This window comes from Oncorhynchus mykiss, chromosome 21 (assembly GCF_057628025.1).
Source record: "Oncorhynchus mykiss isolate SJ-2025 chromosome 21, ASM5762802v1, whole genome shotgun sequence".
NCBI classification, from domain to species: Eukaryota; Metazoa; Chordata; class Actinopteri; order Salmoniformes; family Salmonidae; genus Oncorhynchus; species Oncorhynchus mykiss.
The window spans coordinates 48,376,079-48,401,217 of NC_143042.1; the positions used below are offsets into that span (position 1 = coordinate 48,376,079).

General features: G+C 43.9%; 2 protein-coding genes across 6 annotated transcripts in view; one reads left to right on the forward strand and one right to left on the reverse strand.

The window, feature by feature from the left end:
• Positions 1-605: 605 nt before the first annotated feature.
• Positions 606-3,531, forward strand: LOC110500729 (mitotic spindle assembly checkpoint protein MAD2A). The gene is made up of 5 exons (XM_021578253.3): positions 606-805; positions 1,091-1,237; positions 1,718-1,838; positions 1,941-2,044; positions 2,834-3,531. Exons 1-5 carry the CDS (start codon positions 742-744, stop codon positions 3,004-3,006), a joined length of 609 nt encoding a protein of 202 aa, XP_021433928.1. The 5' UTR covers positions 606-741; the 3' UTR covers positions 3,007-3,531.
• A 1,553-nt stretch (positions 3,532-5,084) lies between these two features.
• LOC110500730 (cGMP-specific 3',5'-cyclic phosphodiesterase) overlaps positions 5,085-25,139 on the reverse strand; it is a 106,046-nt gene continuing 85,991 nt past the window's right edge. For 3 of the 5 annotated variants that reach the window (XM_036958213.2, XM_090214856.1, XM_036958211.2), the window contains exons 12-22: positions 23,698-23,757; positions 19,711-19,857; positions 18,647-18,772; positions 16,532-16,626; positions 16,340-16,427; positions 10,347-10,447; positions 9,780-9,857; positions 8,553-8,616; positions 6,746-6,820; positions 6,386-6,469; positions 5,085-6,082 (exon numbers count right to left, since the gene is read on the reverse strand). In XM_036958213.2, coding sequence (XP_036814108.2) covers positions 5,963-6,082; positions 6,386-6,469; positions 6,746-6,820; positions 8,553-8,616; positions 9,780-9,857; positions 10,347-10,447; positions 16,340-16,427; positions 16,532-16,626; positions 18,647-18,772; positions 19,711-19,857; positions 23,698-23,757 — 1,038 coding nt within the window. In that variant the 3' untranslated portion in view covers positions 5,085-5,962. The remainder of the gene's footprint in view (positions 6,083-6,385; positions 6,470-6,745; positions 6,821-8,552; positions 8,617-9,779; positions 9,858-10,346; positions 10,448-16,339; positions 16,428-16,531; positions 16,627-18,646; positions 18,773-19,710; positions 19,858-23,697; positions 23,758-25,139) is intronic. The other 2 variants (XM_036958212.2, XR_016490376.1) reach the window with 2 other exon arrangements.

The following is a 25,139-nucleotide window of genomic DNA, read 5'->3' on the forward strand; positions in this document are numbered from 1 at the left end:
TATCAGCTGATGTACGAAGGGCTATATAAATACATTTGATTTGATTTGAAACGGTAGCAGTTTAACAGCTCATTTCCTGCAATTCTACACATTTTTCCATAGGGTGGAGGCAAATGTTTGCTGTTTTTAACATGATAACTGATGATCAATGGGCCCCACCTTGGTCGGTAATTGCACCATGCTTACTACAAGTTTAGATAGCTGTCTAACTAGACTAACTTACAAATTGAAAAAAAAAATGACTGACATGGGCTAATTGAGTGACTGCGGATGCAAAAACAAATTTCGAATTTGCCCCAATGTATTTTATTATTCTAACTCTCAACAATACGTTTTGAATTGGTCTGCAGGCCTACAAGAAGGGGGGCCACCAGTGACCCATCCCTGCTGTAGATAACACTGTTGTAATAGAATATGAACAATATTAGAAAGCGTAGGACGGTTGAGTATGTAAGATTAGAAAAGCTTGTCCTTATCGTAACATACTATGCTGTCTGGAGACTACTTTTATAATAGAATCCTTAAGAATGATCAGCAGATTGTAAATCTCCAGGTCTGGCACAACACCGCCCTCTGGCGTCAGAGACGCAACATTGCGGGGTATTAAACCGGATCGGTGGGTTACGCATGCGCGGAAGTCCAACGACCTGCACATTTCAAATCTTGGCGGCGGGTAGAAAAATAAATCTGACCGAGAAGAAAATACAATAAAACAAAAGGATATAACTCAAACGTGCAAAGATGACGAGCACACTGAAAGGCATTACCCTGAAAGGCAGCGCTGAGCTTGTGGCCGAGTTTTTCTGTAAGTATTTCACCGACTTTTGCTTTATTTTCGCCTGATCAAAAAGGAAAGGCATGCAAACTTGAACATGGCGATGGTTTTCTCTGCGGAAGCTAGCCATCTAACGTTTACAACCATCGCATCCGTATTTTCCATGACGATAAGTAATATGTATGTCCTTACATGTGAGTTTGCTATGCTAATATATCCATGCGTGTGTAATTGTGCCCCTTCATGCATTATTGAGACAACAATATTGTTACTAGTTAACTAGCTAACCACCTAACGTTATTTCTGTCCCTGCAGCATTCGGGATCAACAGCATCCTGTACCAGCGAGGACTCTACCCACCGGAGACCTTCTCCCGAGTCGCCCAGTATGACATGAGCCTTCAACTCACCACTGACACCAAGCTGAAGAACTACCTGACCAACGTTGTGTCACAGCTCAAAGGTGCAGTATGAAATAAACTCAGTTGAATGTAACGCACATGCGCAGAACGTTCTAATAAATGGGGGGCAGAGGTCAACACTGACAGACACTTTATAGCAGGACATCTAACCTTTGCTCCAGTCACTTGTGTGGCTATTAACCCTATGTTATTTCTCACAAGGTCAAATGCGGTGTCATATTTCACAACTTACTGTGTTGATTTTCTCAATTTTGATCAATGTTTTCGTTCCCTCAGAGATGCCATGCTCTGTGTTGCAGAGTGGCTGTTTGACTGACTTGTGTCTCTGTGTTGCAGAGTGGCTGTTTGACTGACTTGTGTGTCTGTGTTGCAGAGTGGCTGTTTGACTGACTTGTATCTCTGTGTTGCAGAGTGGCTGTTTGACTGACTTGTATCTCTGTGTTGCAGAGTGGCTGTTTGACTGACTTGTATCTCTGTGTTGCAGAGTGGCTGTTTGACTGACTTGTATCTCTGTGTTGCAGAGTGGCTGTTTGACTGCACAGTGCAGAAGCTAGTCCTTGTTATCACATGTCTGGAGACTAGTGAGGTGCTGGAACGGTGGCAGTTTGACATTGAGTGTGACAAGAGTGCCAAGGAGATCAGGTACGGTAGGATACTTCAGCAGCAGTGGTACCTGACCACCACAAACACACGTGGTGTTTGTGTGTCTCTTCTGATCACACCTTTGTGTGTCTCTTCTCTCAGCGCTCCCAGGGAGAAGTCCATCAAGTCCATCCAGGATGAGATTCGCTCAGTCATCAGACAGATCACCGCCACTGTCACCTTCCTACCCCTGCTGGAGACTGCCTGTGAGTAGTGTGTGTGTGTGAGAACCAGTGTTTCCATTGGCAGTTAAGGGCCTGCTTTTGGCCAATAAAAAAACAAACACAAAAGCCAACAAATAAGCACATTTCTGGACACTTTGTTGCCAAGCAAATATCCTGATGAAAATAAAAAACATTTTATAAATCAGTGTTGCCGTGCAGAGAGGTTGGTTCAGGTTGTCTTTCAATCAAATAAGCTCTCTACTCTCCCTGCCTGTCTGTCTGGAGCTTGCCTTAGCAACCTGCAACATTCTATCAATTTGTACTTGACCGCAAATTGCGTTCGTGACAGACAGTTGTTTACACGCGGGAAGTGTTCCGGTATTTTTTGACGTTTTGCTAGATTCATCTCCCTAAAAGATCATTTGCAGATGCCATATGTGTCCACCCAGGAGGATTATTTAGATAAAGCAATCTTCCTCAAGTAGTTACCTTTTTTTATTTTATAAAAACAAATCAAGCTGGTTAGTTTTACTAGCTACTGTACCAAGGATGGAGGCATCTACAAGTGGGAAAATAAATATTCTGTCCTAAACACTGAAACTAAGGATATTGACAAGCCAGATGGAGGGAGATGTGCAAGAAGCTAATGTTCACTTGGAAGGCTCATTCCTCTCTTCATCAGTGTTTATGGGCACATAAAGGGACTGCATTAACTGGATTTCTATTTTATCTTCTAAAATCTGATCGGACGTTTGACCGGCACATATTTTTCTTAACAGAAATGTTCCTGATGCGCCTTGATAACCCCTGAATTTTGACCCCTCTTCCCAGGTGCCTTTGACCTCCTCGTTTACACCGACAAGGACCTAGAGGTGCCCGACAAATGGGAGGAGTCAGGCCCCCAGATCATCGACCAATCCGAGGAGGTTCGTCTGCGTTCCTTCACCACCTCCATCCACAAGGTCAACAGCATGGTGGCCTACAAGAGGGCCGACTCAGCCTAGAGCCTTGACCTCTAACCTGCCGCCCCCTGTACATAGTTATCGCTCAATGCCACATCTTTCCTACTGAATACAAAAAGGAACGTTGGAGATTGACTACAATCGATCTACAAATCATAATCCATAGTAATTTAGGATCCAATGTGATTTGTAGGTCAGCCAGTCTGCAGTCGCCGACTGCCATCTCAAACGCGCACAATGGCTATGATTAAAAATATATACTACGCTTACCCTTTCCTACCTCCGCCTCTCATCTCTCTCCCTGTATATCTAAAGTCCTTCATACTGATTATTCTGTCGTGTCATTTTCTCTGTGTATTGGGGAGGCCTTGTTCTTCCTGGCTCACTGCTTTGATGTAAATATATTGCCTGTCAATGGTCACCGATCTCTTTTGGTCCAATGCATTTACTTCTTTCTGAACTTCACCTTGTGATCTATCCAGTACTGAGCCTCACTGTTTTAGATGCTAGTGTTTTGTGTGTTGTATATTTAAGAAATGTTCCTACACTATATAAACGTTTCCATTTCATCATCAAGTCCGTGTTTTACCACTGCGGTGGACCAGACGGTGGTGACGTAACCCGGGTTTCAGTCCCGGGTGGATATCCGCCATCTATCTCTACATGTAAAATGAATGGTTATTTACACCAGTGTGACGTTATATCCAAAGTTTGCACAGATGACCGAGTACAAAGAAAAGAAGCAGTATCCTTTTAATGGGATGTACCATTCAACTTGTCTCACAGTGTTCATCAGTCAACGGGTATGGGGGGGGGACAGAAGTCTAATCTATTTCTATAGGAGAAACCCTTTCTGAATGTCATCACCTCAGCCTCCACTAACAACCAACAGGTCCTGTGACCTCTATACTGTGGCTGTTCATAGTCATCTTTATTGGTGCTGTGCCTTCACATGCAACACACAGGTCTATCATTGGTGGAGAAGCAACACATGATCTGTTTTGACCAATCAGACACCAAAGCACAGGGACAAGTATACAGTTACGGAGACTTCTTTAAGTACACGATACAACCACAGGAACCACATACATCTGCAAGGAGAAAGTGCTTCAGTTCAGACAAGGTTAAGTCCAATTTTAGTTTCACGTGAATGACAGTGATACAGTCCACATGTCTGTACGCGACAACTACTATAGTATATTATGTGTGAATTTAAGAGGTTTGGAAAATGGAAAAAGTCATTTTCTTACAGAAAGGTAGTGAGTGGGTGGTTTAGCAGTCCTGTATTGGAAAGAATATAAAAACGAATGAATCCCCTTTTACATTTTCCATGAGAAAGAGTATTGTTTTGTATGAAATGCAAAGGACCTTAAGGTGCAAATATATTTTAGGCTTCGGGGGTCAAGTGCTCCTTTCAACTCTAAAGACGCCCCGGCCTTACACATTAAACATGTTTAAGAAGGGAACATCAGAAAAGGAGCTGGTTCATTATGGGGGACTGCGGGGGGTCAGGGAGCTGGTCCATTATGGGGGACTATGGGTGGGGGGGGGGGGGGTCAGGGAGCTGGTCCATTATGAGGGACTATGGGGGGGGGTCAGGGAGCTGGTCCATTATAAGGGACTATGGGGGGGGGGGTCGGGGAGCTGGTCCATTATGAGGGACTATGGGGGGGGGGGGGGGTCAGGGAGCTGGTCCATTATGAGGGACTACGGGGGAGTCGGGGTGCTGGTCCATTATGAGGGCCTACGGGGTGGGGTCAGGGAGCTGGTCCATTATGAGGGCCTACGGGGTGGGGTCAGGGAGCTGGTCCATTATGAGGGACTACGGGGGGGGGGGTCAGGGAGCTGGTCCATTATGAGGGCCTACGGGGTGGGGTCAGGGAGCTGGTCCATTATGAGGGACTACGGGGGGGGGGGGGTCAGGGAGCTGGTCCATTATGAGGGACTACGGGTGGGGTCATCTGTGCATCAGATGAGGCTGGTGGGAGGAGCTACAGGAGGACGGACTCGTTGAAATGGCTGGAATGGAGTCAAACATGTGATTTCTATGTGTTTGATACCGTTCCAGTAATTCCATTCCAGCCATTACAAGGAGCCCGTCCTCCTGTAGCTCCTCCCACCAGCCTCCTCTGCTGTACATAGAAAACAAGTTATTTTGGAAATGTGAATCACACCTATCATATCACAGGATGGCAGTGGAATCTTCTAGAACACACGTCAAGTCTTTGGCTCCTTTACAATTGACAAAATTCAAAAAAATCACACAATGTGTAAAAATACACGGGTGAATGGATGGTCCAGGAAAGTTGTCACAGCAGAGACGTGTGTGTTCTCAACATGAAACTTGACCTTACAGTATAGAAAAGGAATAAATATATAAAACAAATAAATATGAAATAGGTAAGACGAGTGATCGTTACATAAGATGAACGTTCTCTCAAAACCTTTGTGTTGTGAGTGTGTGGTGTGTGAGTTTGCGCTGCTATTACTAACAAGCTTATGATTGTGGTGCTTTATGGTGGGTAAAAGTTAGTTGTATCTATACCGTTACATTCATTCCATTCCAGCCATCGCAATGAGCTAAGACCTGGGCTCAAATAGTATTTCTAATCTTTCATTGAGCTGCTTGGTACAACGGAACCAATGCAATAGTCTGAAAAGTACAAATCCTGCCCGACCATCTGGTACTCCAGACGGGCTCAAAATATTTGAGAGATTTCAAATAAGATTTGAACCCAGGTCTGTCTTTCCTCTGGTGGCATATTGATCCCTTGGTGCTCAGTAGGCCGATAGTAGCCACAGGCACGCGCCACACACACACCTTCAGTGTTCTTCCTCCGACTGTGAGAGACATAATATAGTGACTCCTCCTTCATGTAGCAAGTCGACTTTGTGCACAGAAAAGAAAGACTATGGTAATAAATATAGCTTAGTGTTGATGTTGTCTTCTCAGGGTGGTGGAGGGATAGTGGGGATGGAGGAGAGACGTTGAACAGGTCTACACCACTCCGTTGAAGAAGGCTTTGTCGCCCTGTTCAGCCAGAATCTTCCAATTCTGTCTGTTCTTCTGGCAGCCCTCGAGTAGTGGGGAACAGGACTCAGACATACTGGCCAGGGTCTGATGTACAGACAGACAGACAGAAAGAGAGAGAGCGAGAGAGACAGACCAGCGAGAAAGTGAATGAGAGAATGACAGAATGAGAGAGTACCTTCCTTGTGTCAATGTCATACATTAACATGAAAATAAATGACTCAATTTAGCAGACGTTCTTATCCAGGGCGACTTAGTAGTGAGTGCAGACCCCACAACCCTAGCGTTACAAGTGCCATGCTCTACACGGGACTATACATGCTATTTGGCCAATAAAATGATCCCTAAACATGACTAATATAGACCAATCAAATCGTGTCATAGCTTCACCTCATACAGCTGTGTGCAGATGGCATCAATGAACGACACCTGCATGCTCGGAATCTTATCCTGCTTGTCCCGATTCATCAGATCCTGCAAAAGAAAAACATCTTTACAAAACCTAGTTAAGTCCAAATGTAATTTGCTCCCACATTGACATCTGGCTTTGCTCGTCAACCAGTAAAAACCTGGCTCGGCACAAAGCCAACGTGCACATGCCAAGATATTCAAATCAGCCTTGGAGCCTTGTAAGTAAATTTGACGAAACCCTGATTTCCAATGTCAATGGATCGACTGCAGCAGTGTAATAGTATAATAGTACATACCAGAAGACAGTAACGATGGCAGGGAACAAGAAGACGTGCTTACTGTTGGCTCAATGTTGAGTTCTTCTCTCTCCTTGTCCCCTTGCTCAAAGAACTCTGTAGCCACCAACTTGGCTATCTGTAAGAGAAGATGGAGAGAGACCAGACAGAAAGAAAGGGAGCTTTTTAAAGGGCCTCCAAGTGGTATGTTGTTTCAATTGGGGGTAAAGGACACATCGGATTAGTAACCTGGTAGTCTGGACAGCCACAAAGTCTGGTCTGTTAGACTCTAACCCTATGATTGTATCTGAATAAATACTTTAGCCAATCTGTTGTCCAGGGTTTTTAAACATTCATGTCATTTGCAGGTATCTAGGAATTAGAATGGCGGTGTTTCAATGAAGGTGATATGACCAGGGGGTTTCAGGTTGGATAGACAGCCTCCTGTTGTGTGAAGACAAAGATACACATATCCACGGCCAATTGTATCAGACACCCTGCAATAGCACTCAGTATCCTACAAAGTGTTCCCTGACGTTTGTAGCATGGGAATAATGCAGGAGAGAAATAGTGAAAGAGAGAGAGTTCTGCTAACTGAGCAGCAACCGTACTGCGTTGGACTCTTTCTCTTTACAAAGGATAAATGAAGATTGACTACAGCCTCAGGTTCCCAATCAAGGAAGTGTGTGTGTGTGTGTGGTAGCCATCTGCAGAACACTGATTGGAGCTGTGTAATTAAGCCTAGAGAGCCGGAGGGGGGGGTTCAGGGAGAGGAGGAGAGAAAGGGGGAGAAGGAGAGAGGAGGAGAAGAGACATTTATGTACATTTCAGCTTGGCTGATGTAGTATCCACTCTAATAATAAGATCTAGCTTCACCAGCTCTGTCAGTTCTGTATGTATTATGTGAGGACCTGAGGAGAGGATCGGTCTAGAACAGGTTTCTGGGTCTAGAACTGAGTCTGGGTCTAGAGCTGAGTCTGGGTTTAGAACAGGTTTCTGGGTCTAGAGCTGAGTCTGGGTTTAGAACAGGTTTCTGGGTCTAGAGCTGAGTCTGGGTTTAGAACAGGTTTCTGGGTCTAGAGCTGAGTCTGGGTTTAGAACAGGTTTCTGGGTCTAGAACTGAGTCTGGGTTTAGAACAGGTTTCTGGGTCTAGAGCTGAGTCTGGGTCTAGAACAGGATTCTGGGTCTAGAGCTGATATGGGTCTAGAGCTGAGTCTGGGTCTAGAAGAGGTTTCTGGGTCTAGAGCTGAGTCTGGGTCTAGAGCTGAGTCTGGGTCTAGAGCTGATATGGGTCTAGAGCTGAGTCTGGTTCTAGAACAGGTTTCTGGGTCTAGAGCTGAGTCTGGGTCTAGAGCTGAGTCTGGTTCTAGAACAGGTTTCTGGGTCTAGAGCTGAGTCTCGGTCTAGAGCTGAGTCTGGGTCTAGAGCTGAGTGTCTATCCTCCTCTAAGAAGAGTTCTAGAGCTCTTTGATCACCAACACACAAACGGTTAGAGACTTGTCAGAAACTCTCCTTCCATTGCACCTAGGGAGCTTGATGAGGAACAGGAGGAAGAGACTTACACAGGGAAGTTGAAATGACACCAGGAGAATAAGAGAGACAGAGACAGAAAGAGAACATAATCTAAGGGGTGAAAAGAAAATGGAGAGGTACTGAAAAAGGATGAGAACAATGAGAGCTGTGTGAGTGAAAAATGAAACGTTTGAAAGAATATCAAAGGAGATAGCAGTAACAAGAACACAGTAACAAGAACACAGTAACAAGACAGTAACAAGAACACAGTAACAAGACAGTAACAAGACAGTAACAAGAACACAGTTGAGTTTATGAAGTCTTGAGGCTAGTGAATGTGATCCCACTTTTCTCTTACCCTCTTCTGTACTGGCCAGGGCTTGGTAATGGCAGAGATGTCACATGCAGTCATCAGCATTGACCTACAGCAGGTGATACACAAGCATATTGTTGGACAAGCAAGGCAAGAGAGTGGGTTATGTTGAACCATTACGCTCAGCATCACTCCATCAAGGGAAATATTGTTTCTAACAAAGTTATCTACATAGATTTCAGGATGTGTAGATAATCATAATTCATGTAAACAGCTTATGGGGTAAGTTGAAATTGAGGGACAGGGTTAAGTTGAACTGAGGGACAGGGTAAGTTGAACTGCGGGACAGGGTAAGTTGAACTGAGGGACAGGGTAAGTTGAACTGAGGGACAGGGTAAGTTGAACTGAGGGACAGGGTAAGTTGAACTGCGGGACAGGGTAAGTTGAACTGCGGGACAGGGTAAGTTGAACTGCGGGACAGGGTAAGTTGAACTGCGGGACAGGGTAAGTTGAACTGAGGGACAGGGTAAGTTGAACTGCGGGACAGGGTAAGTTGAACTGTGGGACAGGGTCAGTTGAACTGCGGGACAGGGTAAGTTGAACTGCGGGACAGGGTAAGTTGAACTGAGGGACAGGGTAAGTTGAACTGAGGGACAGGGTAAGTTGAACTGAGGGACAGGGTAAGTTGAACTGAGGGACAGGGTAAGTTGAACTGAGGGACAGGGTAAGTTGAACTGCGGGACAGGGTAAGTTGAACTGAGGGACAGGGTAAGTTGAACTGAGGGACAGGGTAAGTTGAACTGCGGGACAGGGTAAGTTGAACTGAGGGACAGGGTAGAGCCTCCTACACATTTCTGTACTGAATGAAATATGACCACAACCTTTTTAAAACCATGTCTATCTTTATTTCCCAAACACAATTCAACACGATCACAATTGCTTTTTTTTGTCTTCTAATAATTTTAAGCATATTTTAACATAGGCTTAACACCTAATAAAGACTTTGTCCTGTTTTAAAGGGATACTTCGAGATGTTGGCAATGAGGCCCTTTTCCTACTTCCCCAAAGTCAGATGAACTCGTGGATCCATGTTTATATCTCTGAGTCCAGTATGAAGGACTTTAGAGGGAGATGTTCGCGAGCCAATGCTAACTAACATTAGCACAATGACTGCAAGTCTATGGGAATCTACTAGAATTGATCCCAACCTTGAAAGACGCACAACCAAGCTGTCCCCAGGTGAATATGTATATGCATATTGTGTCCACTAACCTCAGCAAGTCTTTATGATAGTCATCGTCCCAGACAAATTGGCTGTTCTTGGTCAGTTCAAAGAACTCTCCTCTCCTCCTGAAAAGATAGGCAGTAAATTTGATATCTGTCTTTCTCCCCGTCTGCCTGCTGTCTAGTCATATGCCCACACTTCAGACAAGGAGAGGGAGGGAAAGAGAAAGAGAGAGAGGGAGGGAAAGAGAGAGAGAGAGGGGGGGGGGGCTGAGATTAGGAGATAAGGAGAGAGAGGGGGGAAGAGCTGAGATTAGGCGATAAGGAGAGAGAGAGAGAGAGAGAGAGAAGAGCTGAGATTAGGAGATAAGGAGAGAGAGTTGTGAAAAATAGAAAAAGTGTTAGGGGGGAGGATAGAGAGAGATACAGTCAATTACTGCTTTAGTACATTATTACTAGATCTTCTAATGAATAGGGTCTGAATACAACTTCCACCGTGACATTTTTCACAGCCCATCAATCTTAATTGAAGTTCTAATGAAAACTCTGCATAAAAATGTGACTTGAACGGTTCCCCTCTGTGCGCATCCCAGCTGTGTGTGACATTGTACCTACTTCATGTACAGAGCCAGGTCCGTAGCCAGAATAGCCCTCTCGATCATCTTCAGAGTGGCCTTGTACTCATCCAGAGACAGACTGCTCAGAATCTGATTCCCCTGAGGTAGAGAAAGTGGTGGAGAGAGAGAGGGAGGAAGGAAGGAATGAAGGAGAGAGAGAGAGAGAAAGGGAGGGAGGGGAATGGAGGTGAGAGAGGAATGGAAGGAGGGAAGAAGGACGGGGGGATGGATGGATAGAGAGATAGAGAAGGATGGAGAGAGATGCAGCGATAGAGAGAGAGGGAGGCAGGGATGACAAATTATTGATCCAGTTAAAGTTTTGTCACATGAAAATGTGAAAATTAAACGAAAAATAATAACAAGGAATAAATACACAATGAGTAATGATAACTTGGCTATATACACAGGGTACCAGCACTGAGTGTGCAGGGGTATGAGGTAGTTGAGTGCAGTGTTACAGTGTTGCTTGAAAGTATGTGAACCCTACAGGGCTGGTCATTATTTTGCTATAAAATGAACATATAAAATCATCCTTATCTCTAAACCCCAATCTGTAATAAAGGCATTCCAGGTAAATGACAGAAACAAAAAAATATTATATATTTTCATTGTTTATTTAACAAAAGTGGTTTATTTAACAGAAACTCAGATGTGACATGTGCAAAAATATGTGAACGCCTTCAGTCAATAGCTTGTGGCACCTCCACTAGCAGTGATAACATGTAGTATAGCCAGCAATCAGTCTCTGTTATCTGTTTTGAGTGATTTTTGCCTACTCCCCTTTACAGAACTCAGCCAATTGAGTGAGGTTTGAGGGGTGTCTGGCATGAACTGCCCGTTTCAGGTCCTGCCACAGCATCCCGATTGGATTTCGGTCAGAAATTTGACTTGGCCAATCCAAAACACAAATCTTCTTTCTCCTGAGCCATTCTTTGGTAAATTTGCTTCAATGCTTTGGATTGTTGTTCTTGTTGGAAGACCGCTTTTCGGGTTCTGGACTGATGGCCTGACGTTCTGTTCAAGAATCTCCTGGTATCCCTCAGAATCCATGGTTCCCTTAATGATGTCACCCAAGTCCAGAGGAGGAAAAGCAGCCCCAGATCTTGTCATTCCCACCACCGTGCTTTACTGTTGGGAAAAGGTTATTTTGGTGGTAGGCAGTGTTGGGTTTTCGCCAAACAGAGCAGTGTTGATTGTGACCAGAAGTGTCCATTTTGGACTCATCGGTTCATAGAATGGACTTGCAGAAACCTTCAGGTTTGTCCAGGTGGTCTCATCGGTTCATAGATTGGACTTGCAGAAACCTTCAGGTTTGTCCAGGTGGTCTCATCGGTTCATAGATTGGACTTGCAGAAACCTTCAGGTTTGTCCAGGTGGTCTCTGGTTAAGACGGACAGTTTGACAGCAGAGGCTTCTTCTTATCAACCCTCCCATGGTGGGCATTTCGATTCAGTGTTCATATTATTAGTGCATGCACAGTTACCTGAGATGCAGCAAGGAAGGTCTGCAAATCTCTAGATGTTATGTTTGGGATGGCTTTTATCTGATGTATTATTGTTCTTGTGGCTCTTTGGGATACCTTGGAAGGGCGTCCACTTCTAGGCCGAGTTGCTGTCATGTTAAATGCTCTCTATATGTAAATGATTTGCCTCATAGTGGACTGAAGGAGCTCAAATATTTTTGAAATGATTTTATAGCCTTCTCCCCAGACTGATGTGCTCTCACAACCCTCGTCCTGTTGTCCTCTGAGATCTCCTATCCTCTCTGCATGGAGTGGTTTGTATTCAGCTGGATGGGTAACACCAAACTGACTAGGTTTCTTATTTCTGTCAGAGTCCAACCCAAACTCTTTCCTAATGATCTCTCCTTTGATTGGTTCATTTTGTACCCAATTATTTACCCACCTGAATCTACTTAGCTACTTGATTTAACCAATGCAACTTGGGGTTCACTTATTTTTGCACCTGCACTAATTCCTTTTCAATTTAGTTTTTCTACGACACGCGTGATCTCCCCTACACCAACATATGGTATTGGTAAATAGAAACCCGTTATGTCAGATCAAAAGGCTGGTTCTGATTAAACGGTAAAAACAAATTAAATCTGTAATTGCACAAGGGGTATATGCTGTATGTACATACAGTGCCTTTGGGAAAGTATTCAGACCCCTTGACTTTTTCCACATTTTATTACATTACAGCCTTATTCTAAAATTCCCCCGCAATCTACACACAAAACCCCATAATGACAAAGCAAAAACAGGTTTGTTGAAATTTTATCAAATGTGTAAATATAAAAAAACAGAAATACCTTATTTATATAAGTATTCAGACCCTTTGCTATGAGACTCAAAATTGATCCTGAGGTCTTAGACAGTATTGTGTCGAGGCACAGATCTGGTAAAGGGTACCAAAAATTGTCTGCAGCATTGAAGGTCCAACAACACAGTGGCCTCCATCATTCTTAAATGGAAGAAGTTTGGAACCACGAACACTCTTCCTAGAGCTGGCTGCCCGGGCAAACTGAGCAATCGGGGAGAAGGGCCTTGGTCAGAGAGGTGACCAAGAACCCGATGGTCACTCTGACAGAGCTCCAGAGTTCGTCTGTGGAGATGGGAGAACCTTCCAGGGGGACAACCATCTCTGCAGCACTCCACCAATCAGGCCTTTATGGTAGAGTGGCCAGCTCGCATAGAGTTTGCCAAAGGCACCTAAAGACTCTCAGACCATGAGAAACAAGATTTTCTGGTCTGAAGAAACCAAGATTTAACTCTTTGGAGTTAAAGAAAGGAAGGAAACCTGGCACCATCCCTACGGTGTAACATGGTGGTGGCGGCATCATGCTGTGGGGAAGTTTTTCAGTGGCAGGGACTGGGAGACTTGTCAGGGTCGAGGAAAAAGCACAGAGAGTTCCTTGATGAAAACCTGCTCCAGAGTGCTCAGGACCTCAGACTGGGGCGAAGGTTCGCCTTCCAACAGGACAATGACCCTAAGCACACAGCCAAGACAACACAGGAGTGGCTTCGGGACAAATCTCTGTATCTCCTTGAGTGGCCCAGCCAGAGCCCGGACTTGAACCCGATCGAGCATCTCTGGAGAGACCTGAAAATAGCTGTGCAGCGATGCTCCCCATCCAACCTGACAGAGCTTGAGAGGATCTGCAGAGAAGAATAGGAGAAACTCCCCAAATACAGGCGTGCCAGGCTTGTAGCTTTATACACCAGAAGACTCAAGGCTGTAATCATTGCCAAAGGTGCTTCAACAAAGTATTGAGTAAAGGGTCTGTAATATATATTTTTAAAACTTTTAACAAATTAGCAAACATTTCTAAAAACATTTTTTTTCTTTGCAATTACGCGGTATTGTGTGTAGATTGATGAGGGAAACAATTATTGAATACATTTTAGAAGGCTGTAACCGAACAAAATGTGAAAATAGTCAAAGGGTCTGAATAATTTCCAATGGCACTGTATACAGTAGGTAGGAATAAAGTGACTAGGCAACAAATAAACAGTAACAGCAGCGTATGTGACGAGAAAAAAAAGATTATTGCAGAAAAGGGTCAATCCATATTTTCCGGGTAGATATTTAATTAAGCAGTCTTATAGCTTGGGGGTAAAAGCTGTTCACTGTCCTCTTCTTTTCAGACCTGCATTGCTACCGCACGGCTAGCGGTAGCAGAGAGAACAGTCTATGACTAGGGTGGCTGGAGTCTTTGAAAATGTTTAGGGCCTTCCTCTGACACCACCTGGTATAGAGGTCCTGGATGGTTAGGAAGCTTGGCACCGGTGATGTACTGGGCCGTACACACTATCCTCTGTTGTCCCTTGCTGTCGGAGGCCGAGCAGTTGCCATACCAGGCAGTGATGCAACCCTTTATGATGCTCTCGATGGTGCAGCTGTAGAATCTTTTGAGGATCTGAGGACCCATGCCAAATCTTTTTCAGTCTCCTGCGGGGAAATAGGTTTTGTCGTGCCCTCTTCACAACTGTCTAGGTGTGCTTGGAACATATTAGTTTGTTGGTGATGTGGACGCCAAGGAACTTGAAGCTCTCAACCTGCTCCACTACAGCCCTGCCGATGAGAATGGGGGCGTGCTCGGTTCTCCTTTGTCTTGATCATGTTGAGGGAGAGGTTGTTGTCCTTGCACCACATGGTCAGTTCTCTAACCTACTCTCAATAGACTGTTTCATCGTTGTCGGTGTTGCGTCATCGATAAACTTAATGATGGTGTTGGAGTCGTGCCTGGCCGTGCAGTCATGAGTGAACAGGGAGTACAGGAGGGGGCTGAGCACGTACCCCTGAGGGGCCCCTGTGTTGAGGATCACTGTGGCAGATGTGTTGTTTACCTATCCTTACCACCTGGGAGCGGCCCGTCAGGACTTCATTAGATATCGTGCACCAGCTGTTGTTTACCGATATACATAGACCACCACCCCTTGTCTTACCAAAGGCTGCTGTTCTATCCTGCCGATAGAGTGTATAACCCACCAGCTGTATGTTATTCATGTCGTCGTTCAGCCACGACTCTGTGAAACATAAGATATTACAGTTTTTAAATTCCCGTTGGTAGGACATACGTGTTTTTAGTTCATCCCATTTATTTTCCAGCGATTGTGCGTTGGCTAATAGTACGGATGGCAAAGGCAGAGATAAAATAGATTTCAGTTTTCCTGCATTAAAGTCACTGGTCACTAGGAGCGCGACCTCTGGGTAGGCATGTTCTTGTTTGCTTATGGCCATATACAGGTTGTTGAGCACGGTCTTAGTGCCAGCATCAGTTTGAGGTGGTAAATAGACAGCTACACAAAATATCTTGGTAGAGTGTGGTCTACAGCTTATCATGAGGTACTTTACCTCAGGCGAGCAGAACCTCGAGACTTCCTTAATGTGACATCACACACCAGTTCTTGTTAACAGACACACCCCCTCCTCTGACCTTCAATGTTAGGTTAGGAACACCTGCATAAGTTGTTGATCTTTTAACCTTTGACCTTTGTGATGTCACCTCTGTTAATATGTGCATTCTATCACAAAACCTTCACAGAATTCAGAACGCAGCCGCCATTCTGTCCTGCCGATGTATAGAAAAAACAGCTACATTTATATTTTCCATGTCCTTCTTCAGGTACAACTCTGATTAAATATATGATATTACAGTTCTTCAAATCACATTGATAGGATAGTCTCGAACAGAACTCATCCAGTTTATTCTCCAGTGATTGCACGTTCACCAATAAAACGGAGGGTAGAGGCGATTTATCCACTCTCCGATGTAGTCTCGTCAGGTATCCCGCACGCCGGCCTCTCGGGCGGGGTCTCATCCTTCTTCGAGTGTTGGGATTTAGGGCCTGGACCGCGATAATCAATATGTCTTTCGCCTCCGACTCATTGAAGTAGAAGTCCTCATTCAAAACGAGGTTAGTGATAGCTGTTCAGAAGTTATTTTCCGTCATAAGAAACGATGGTGGAAATATTATGTACAAAAAAAGTTCAGATCAGCGCCAAAAAAACCCACACCAAATAGCACAACAGGTCAGGAACACCTTAAAATGGCCGCCATTCCCTCCGGCGCCATTATTAGGTTCAACTACAGCATGGTTGCCATGGCAGCACAATTCCACAATTGGATCTGTTCTCCTTATCTTTGCAATGTGTGTGTTTAATGATGTGTTTGTGTGTGTGTCTACTACATCCAGATGAGCTAACTGATGCTCTCCGGTGAATTTGTGTCCATGAAGATGAATCAGGTCTCTTATTCACAGTGCTTAATTACACCATAGCAGTGTTATCTCCTAGACAAGACTAGCAGCTGGAGCTCATGGAATTGGCCCTACAAAGAGAAAATGAGGAAACACCAATAGAATCCTGACACGCATGATAAATACATTATGGTAAACAATGCCTTATTGTTCCAAATTAATAAATGAAGAATTAACTAAGTGAATAGTGGAATTAATTCATAAGGGTGTGTGTGTGTGTATGATCTTACTGGGCTGTTGAGGATCATGAGACACTGATCAAAGTGGTGGTGCTCCATGGTGGAGTGGCAGTAGAGCTGGGCCAGGGGATGGTCACTCCTGATAGAGATGCACACACAACCACTGTGAGATTCTGTGACACACACACACACACACACACACACACACACACACACACACACACACACAGTACTGCAGCCTACCTCTGTATGTAGGAGTTGTTGACCCCTCTGTGGTCCAGGTCATGACTCAGAGTGGCGATCATCAAGGCCAGGGTCTCCAGATCAGTCATATTACTCTGACAGAGAGGGAGATGGAGGGGAACGAGAGAGGAGAGGAGAGGAGAGGAGAGGAGAATGAATCACACCATCCACTAAGATGTCGTTCATTATGAACAGTCATAGTATTAACGCACCAACTTCCATCACAGGCCACCAGCTAAACACATACAGTATAGACCATGAACACACAACTACACACACCTTAAGCAATGCATGCGCGTCCATACACACACACAGAGAGGGGAGTCAGTCGCTTAGCACTGTCTGCTTGAGAGAGCAGCTTACACATCAACTCAACAGCTATTTGTTAGCAACACCTGGATAGTCACCTTTAATCTAACAGAGGGAGTACATGTAGTCATCAGAACAGAGCATGTAGTCATCAGAACAGAGCATGTAGTCATCAGAACAGAGCTGGGTGTGTGTACTGAGGGTTATATACTAGAACTGAGTTGGACTAGAACTGGGTTGGACTAGAACTGAGTTGGACTAGAACTGGGTTGGACTAGAACTTGCTTGGACTAGAACTGTGTTGGACTAGAGCTGGCTTGGACTAGAACTGGGTTGGACTGGAACTGGGTTGGACTAGAACTGGCTTGGACTAGAACTGGCTTGGACTAGAACTGGATTGGACTAGAACTGGCTTGGACTAGAGCTGGGTTGGACTAGAACTGGCTTGGACTAGAACTGGGTTGGACTGGAACTGAGTTGGACTAGAACTGAGTTGGACTAGAACTGGCTTGGACTAGAACTGGGTTGGACTGGAACTGGGTTGGACTATAACTGAGTTGGACTGGAACTGGGTTGGACTGGAACTGGGTTGGACTAGAACTGGGTTGGACTATAACTGGGTTGGACTTGAACTGGGTTGGACTAGAACTGAGTTGGACTGGAACTGGGTTGGACTAGAACTGAGTTGGACTATAACTGGGTTGGACTGGAACTGGGTTGGACTGGAACTGAGTTGGACTGGAACTGGGTTGGACTAGAACTGGGTTGGACTATAACTGGGTTGGACTATAACTGGGTTGGACTAGAACTGGCTTGGACTAGAACTGGCTTGGACTAGAACTGGCTTGGACTAGAGCTGGGTTGGACTAGAACTGGCTTGGACTAGAACTGGGTTGGACTGGAACTGAGTTGGACTAGAACTGAGTTGGACTAGAACTGGCTTGGACTAGAACTGGGTTGGACTGGAACTGGGTTGGACTATAACTGAGTTGGACTGGAACTGGGTTGGACTGGAACTGGGTTGGACTAGAACTGGGTTGGACTATAACTGGGTTGGACTGGAACTGGGTTGGACTAGAACTGAGTTGGACTGGAACTGGGTTGGACTAGAACTGAGTTGGACTATAACTGGGTTGGACTGGAACTGGGTTGGACTGGAACTGAGTTGGACTGGAACTGGGTTGGACTAGAACTGGGTTGGACTATAACTGGGTTGGACTGGAACTGGGTTGGACTAGAACTGAGTTGGACTGGAACTGGGTTGGGCTGGAACTGGGTTGGACTAGAACTGAGTTGGACTGGAACTGGGTTGGACTAGAACTGGGTTGGACTATAACTGGGTTGGACTGGAACTGGGTTGGACTAGAACTGAGTTGGACTATAACTGGGTTGGACTGGAACTGGGTTGGACTATAACTGGGTTGGACTGGAACTGGGTGTTTGGGATACGTTGAGTTCTGTTCCTGTCTGAGATACAGTACTTGTTTGTTCAAGTGTCTTTGACTATTTATGATGATTCTTCCTATATCATATTACATCTGATATCTTCCAACTAAGACAGCAGAGTAATGCATTCAGAGGTACAACATTTGGTATTTAAATATTAAGGTAACTGGAAGCGAATGCTGACTTGACAGAACACAGTGGTCGGACTGACCCGGTAACAGCACAGTTACAGCATGTTGACTCAATAGCCATTGGTCGGAATGACACAAATAAGACTTCCTGCTGGGGATATATTATTTATTGATTGGACGGAGTGACCCGGCACCCCTTCCATGCTGGCCATTGATTGTCTGAACTCACCTGTAACCGGCCAGATTTGAACAAGGCGAACATGCACTGGGAGGTGTTGAAGGCGTGTCTCCAGTTGTGGTAGGCCACGTTCTTCCTATAGTTCTTCTTAACACTCAGGATCCACTGGCACAGACTCTACAGAGAGAGAGAGAGAGAGGGGGAACGGAGGGAAAAGGGGGAGAGAGAGGGGGGGGTATGAAGGAACACAGTAGGAGATAGACAAGAAAAAGTGGGGAGAAAGAGGGAGAGATGAGGAGGAGGTGGTGGGAGAGGAGGAAGAAGAGGAGGGGAGGAGGAAGGGAAGAGAAGGAGCGGCGGAGGAGGGGAAGAGGAGGGGAAGAGGAGTTGGTGGGAGAGGAGGAAGAAGAGGAGGGGAGGAGGAAGGGAAGAGGAGGAGGGGAGGAGGATGGGAAGAGGAGGGGGAGGGAGGGGGAGGGGAAGAGGAGGGGGAGGGGAAGAGGAGGTGGAGAGAGCAAAAATGGCCAGCAAGAGAGAGGGAAAGGTTAAACAAGAAAATAGAGAACAGACAGAATGACAGTGACTTTAATTGTATCTGTACATTCTCAAGCAGTAGAGCTTCAAATTGGCCAGACTGGCAATCTGATTGGTGTTATAGGAAAACTTAGACCCCCTGCTAATAGAATCACTGGATTCTGTTCATCCAATCTTTCCATGTCCATCCATTTACCGGCATAAGCTTCCAATCAACTCCCTATCAGCCAATGCATAGTGACTTACACATTTGTTCAATAATGATTTGATAATAAAAATTGACATTCATTATGACCTTTTTCTGAACCTCAAAGTCCTTCGCATTCTATAGGTTATGATGTCGTCAGTCATCTATTGTGAGTGATGCATGACAAGGCCACTGTGGTGTGTTAAGGAATCCTGATTAAGAGGGTGGTGAGCTGTTGTTATGAATGTATAAACACACATATATGTACTCACACACATACAGGCATGTGCACATACATGCACATAGTCACGTATACACACACACACACACACACACACACACACACACACACACACACACACACACACACACACACACACACACACACACACACCTTGTATTTCATCTGGAAGTTCTGGACTAGGTTGAGGTCTACAAACATGCGTATGGTGGCCTGAGTGGTCTCAGCGTCGGACAGCTCAAAGTCACTGAAACTGAACTCCATCAGACGCAGAGACTGGGCCGACGGAACAGTGGCCATCTTCACAAACAGAGAGAGGAGTGTGTGAGAGGGATGTACACATATACACTCATATACGGCACACACACATATACTATATTTATGCACATAAGCACACACGCACACCCTCTCTAAGCACCAGGGATCTCTAGCAGGCATTAATAATTGATGAGCTGTGATCAGGGAGAGTATCTATCCGTGTTCGGCTCACCTCCCCTTTAGCTGACAGACAGCACTTCTACCCAGAGCAGACAGGACACCCCTAATGCACAAAGGATATCTCTCTCTCTCTCTCTCTCTTTTTAGATTAGAACCTCTCTTTCCTCGCTCCTCTCTCTCTCTCTTTATTGTCATGGGAAACATATGTTTACATTGCCAAAGCAAGTTAAATAGACAATAAACAAAAGAGAAATAAACAAGAAAACACTTAGAGTAAAGATTACACTCACAAATGTTCCAAAAGAATAAAGACATTTCAAATGTCATATTATGTACAAATCTTCCTTCTGTGATGGCACACTGGTATTTCACCCAATAGATATGGGAGTTTATCAAAATGGGTTTGTTTTTTAATTCTTTGTGGGTCTGTGTAATCTGAGGGAAATATGTGTCTCTAATATGGTCATACATTGGGCAGGAGGTTAGGAAGTGCAGCTCAGTTTCCACCTCATGTGTGCACATAGCCTGTCTTCTCTTGAGAGCCAAGTCTGCCTACGGCGGCCTTTCTCAATAGCAAGGCTATGCTCACTGAGTCTGTACACAGTCAAAGTTTTCCCTAATTTTGGGTCAGTCGCGATGGTCAGGTATTCTGCCACTGTGTACTCTCTGTTAGGGCCAAATAGCATTGTAGTTAGCTTTTTACATTTTTTTGGTTGTGTCTAATTGTGTTGCTGTCCTTGGGCTCTGTGTGGTCTGCTTGTGTTTGTGAACAGAGCCCCAGGACCAGCTTGTTTAGGGGGCTCTTCTCCAGGTTCATATCTCTGTAGGTGATAGCTTTGTTATGGAAGGTTTGGGAAATTGCTTCCTTTAAGGTGGTTGTAGAATGGTCTGCATGCATTATTCGGTGTGTTACGTTGTAAACGGAGGATATTTTTGCAGAATTTGTATGCAGAATGTGTTTGTCCCATTTTGTGAAGTCCTGGTTGATGAGCGGACCCCAGACCTCACAACCATAAAGGGCAATGGGCTCTATGACTGATTCAAGTATTTTTAGCCAGATCCTAATTTGTATGTTGAATTTTATGTTCCTTTTGATGGCATAGAATGCCCTTCCTGCCTTGTCTCTCAGATCGTTCACAGCTTTGTGGAAGTTACCCGTGGTGCTGATGTTTAGGCCGAGGCATGTATAGTTTTTTTGTGTGCTCTAGGGGAACGGTGTCTAGATGGAATTTGTATTTGTGGTCCTGGCAACTGGACCTTTTTTGGAACACCATTATTTTAGTCTTACTGAGTTTTACTGTCAGGGCCCAGGTCTGACTGTAACGGCTTTCCTCTTCTGAGGAGGAGGAGGAGTAGCAAGGATCGAACCAATACGCAGCGTGGTAAGTGTTCATCTTGTTTTTTTTATAAGAATAATGAACACTGAACAAAACAATAAACGACCATGTGGAAAAACACAACCGAAACAGTTCCGTGTCAAAACACTGACACGGAAAATAATCACCCACAACTCAAAACACTGACACGGAAAATAATCACCCACAACTCAAAACACTGACACGGAAAATAATCACCCACAACTCAAAACACTGACACGGAAAATAATCACCCACAACTCAAAACACTGACACGGAAAATAATCACCCACAACTCAAAACACTGACACGGAAAATAATCACCCACAACTCAAAACACTGACACGGAAAATAATCACCCACAACTCAAAACACTGACACGGAAAATAATCACCCACAACTCAAAACACTGACACGGAAAATAATCACCCACAACTCAAAACACTGACACGGAAAATAATCACCCACAACTCAAAACACTGACACGGAAAATAATCACCCACAACTCAAAACACTGACACGGAAAATAATCACCCACAACTCAAAACACTGACACGGAAAATAAACATCCACAACTCAAAACACTGACACGGAAAATAAACACCCACAACTCAAAACACTGACACGGAAAATAATCACCCACAACTCAAAACACTGACACGGAAAATAATCACCCACAACTCAAAACACTGACACGGAAAATAATCACCCACAACTCAAAACACTGACACGGAAAATAATCACCCACAACTCAAAACACTGACACGGAAAATAAACATCCACAACTCAAAACACTGACACGGAAAATAAACACCCACAACTCAAAACACTGACACGGAAAATAAGCACCCACAACTCAAAACACTGACACGGAAAATAATCACCCACAACTCAAAACACTGACACGGAAAATAAGCACCCACAACTCAAAACACTGACACGGAAAATAAGCACCCACAACTCAAAAGTGAAACCAGGCTGCCTAAGTATGGTTCTCAATCAGGGACAAGCTGCCTCTGATTGAGAACCATACCAGGCCAAATACAGAAATCCCAAATCATAGAAAAAAGAACATAGACAACCCACCCAACTCACGCCCTGACCATACTTAAAACAAAGACATAACAAAAGAACTAAGGTCAGAACATGACACTGACAGAATCTGTGCAGAAGATCTAGGTGCTGCTGTAGGCCCTCCTTGGTTGGGGACAGAAGCACCAGATCATCAGCAAACAGTGGACATTTGACTTCAGATTCTAGTAGGGTGAGGCCGGGTGCTGCAGACTGTTCTAGTGCCCTTGCCAATTCGTTGATATATATGTTGAAGAGGGTGGGGCTTAAGCTGCATCCCTGTCTCACCCCACGGCCCTGTGGGAAGACGTGTGTGTTTTTTGCCAAATTCAACCACACACTTGTTGTTTGTATGTTTGTATGTTTTGTATGTTTTTCCCACAACATCACTTTCCATCAATTTGTATAGCAGACCCTCATGCCAAATTGAGTCAAAAGCTTTTTGGAAATCAACAAAGCATGAGAAGACTTTGCCATGGTTTTGGTTTGTTTATTTGTCAATTAAGGTGTCCAGGATAAATACGTGGTCGGTCGTACGGTAATTTGGTAAAAAGACCATTTGACATTTGCTCAGTACATTTTTTTTACTGAGGAAATATACGAGTATGCTGTTAATGATAATGCAGAGGAATTTCCCAAGGTTTCTGTTAGTTATTTGGGTCAAATCTGTCTCCACTTTTGGGGATATCAGTCCTTGGTTCCAAATATTGGAGAAGATGCCAGAGTTGAGGATGATGTTAAAGAGTTTAAGTACAGTCAATTGGAATTTGTGGACCTCTCTCTCTCTCTCTCTCTCTCACTCTCTCTCTCTCTCTCTCTCTCTCACGCGGGCTCTCTCTCACGCGGGCTCTCTCTCACGCGGTCTCTCTCTCTCTCTCTCTCTCTCTCTCTCTCTCTCTCTCTCACGCGGTCTCTCTCTCTCTCAATTTTAAAGCCTAATCATTATGGTCAGTCTTTTTTCGTTATCCTCATAGGCCTGCATAAGTATCTACATGTAAGTCGTCATATTGGTTAGGTTTACATGCGCTGGAGTCACCTCATCTATACACGGTCCTTCCACTCAACCTGAAGGAAGGCATCTGTCTGGCAATGCTTGTATGGCCACAAGTGTGTGTGTGTGTGTGTGTGTGTGTGTGTGTGTGTGTGTGTGTGTGTGTGTGTGTGTGTGTGTGTGTGTGTGTGTGTGTGTGTGTGTGTGTGTGTGTGTGTATGTGTATGTGTGTGTGTGTGTGTGTTTGTAAGTGCATGTGTGGTAAGTTAATAAATTGTAATTTACCGCAGTTACCTGCAGCGCCCGCGTCTCTTCCTCTGCAGCAGAGGCATGATAGGAAAGGACCTGAGAATGACACACACACAGTTATCCCTCTGACTACATTACTACAGGTAATAACAAACCCCTGGTGGGAAAAAGGTCCTCACATGTCATACTGGAGTAAAAGTAAATATACCTTTCACATGTCATACTGGAGTAAAAGTAAATATACCTTTTATCTGTCATACTGTAGTAAAAGTAAATATACCTTTCACATGTCATACTGGAGTAAAAGTAAATATACCTTTTATCTGTCATACTGGAGTAAAAGTAAATATACCTTTCACATGTCATACTGGAGTAAAAGTAAATATACCTTTTATCTGTCATACTGGAGTAAAAGTAAATATACCTTTCACATGTCATACTGTAGTAAAAGTAAATATACCTTTTATCTGTCATACTGTAGTAAAAGTAAATATACCTTTTATCTGTCATACTGGAGTAAAAGTAAATATACCTTTTATCTGTCATACTGGAGTAAAAGTAAATATACCTTTCACATGTCATACTGTAGTAAAAGTAAATATACCTTTTATCTGTCATACTGGAGTAAAAGTAAATATACCTTTCACATGTCATACTGGAGTAAAAGTAAATATACCTTTCACGTCATACTGTAGTAAAAGTAAATATACCTTTCACATGTCATACTGGAGTAAAAGTAAATATACCTTTTATCTGTCATACTGTAGTAAAAGTAAATATACCTTTCACATGTCATACTGTAGTAAAAGTAAATATACCTTTTATCTGTCATACTGGAGTAAAAGTAAATATACCTTTTATCTGTCATACTGTAGTAAAAGTAAATATACCTTTCACATGTCATACTGGAGTAAAAGTAAATATACCTTTTATCTGTCATACTGTAGTAAAAGTAAATATACCTTTTATCTGTCATACTGTAGTAAAAGTAAATATACCTTTTATCTGTCATACTGTAGTAAAAGTAAATATACCTTTTATCTGTCATACTGTAGTAAAAGTAAATATACCTTTTATCTGTCATACTGTAGTAAAAGTAAATATACCTTAACAGAAAATGACTCAAGTAAAAGTGAATGTTACCCAGTAAAATACGACTTAAAGTAAAAGTCTAAAAGTATCTGGTTTTAAATGTACTTGTAGTGGTAGGAAAAAAAATGACTCAATCGTCAATCGTAAAAGTACAAAGTAAAAGTAATTGCTATACATCAAACTCCTTATATTAAGCGAACCAGACAGCACAATTTTCTTATTATTTTTAATTACAGACAGATGGGCACACTCCAACACTCAGACATCATTTACGAACACAGCATTTGTGTTTTCCGTGAGTCCGTCTGATCAGAGGCAACAGGGAGGACAAAGTGTTAGTTAATTCTGTCCTGGTTGAGCATTCTAAATGTAATGAGTACTTTTAG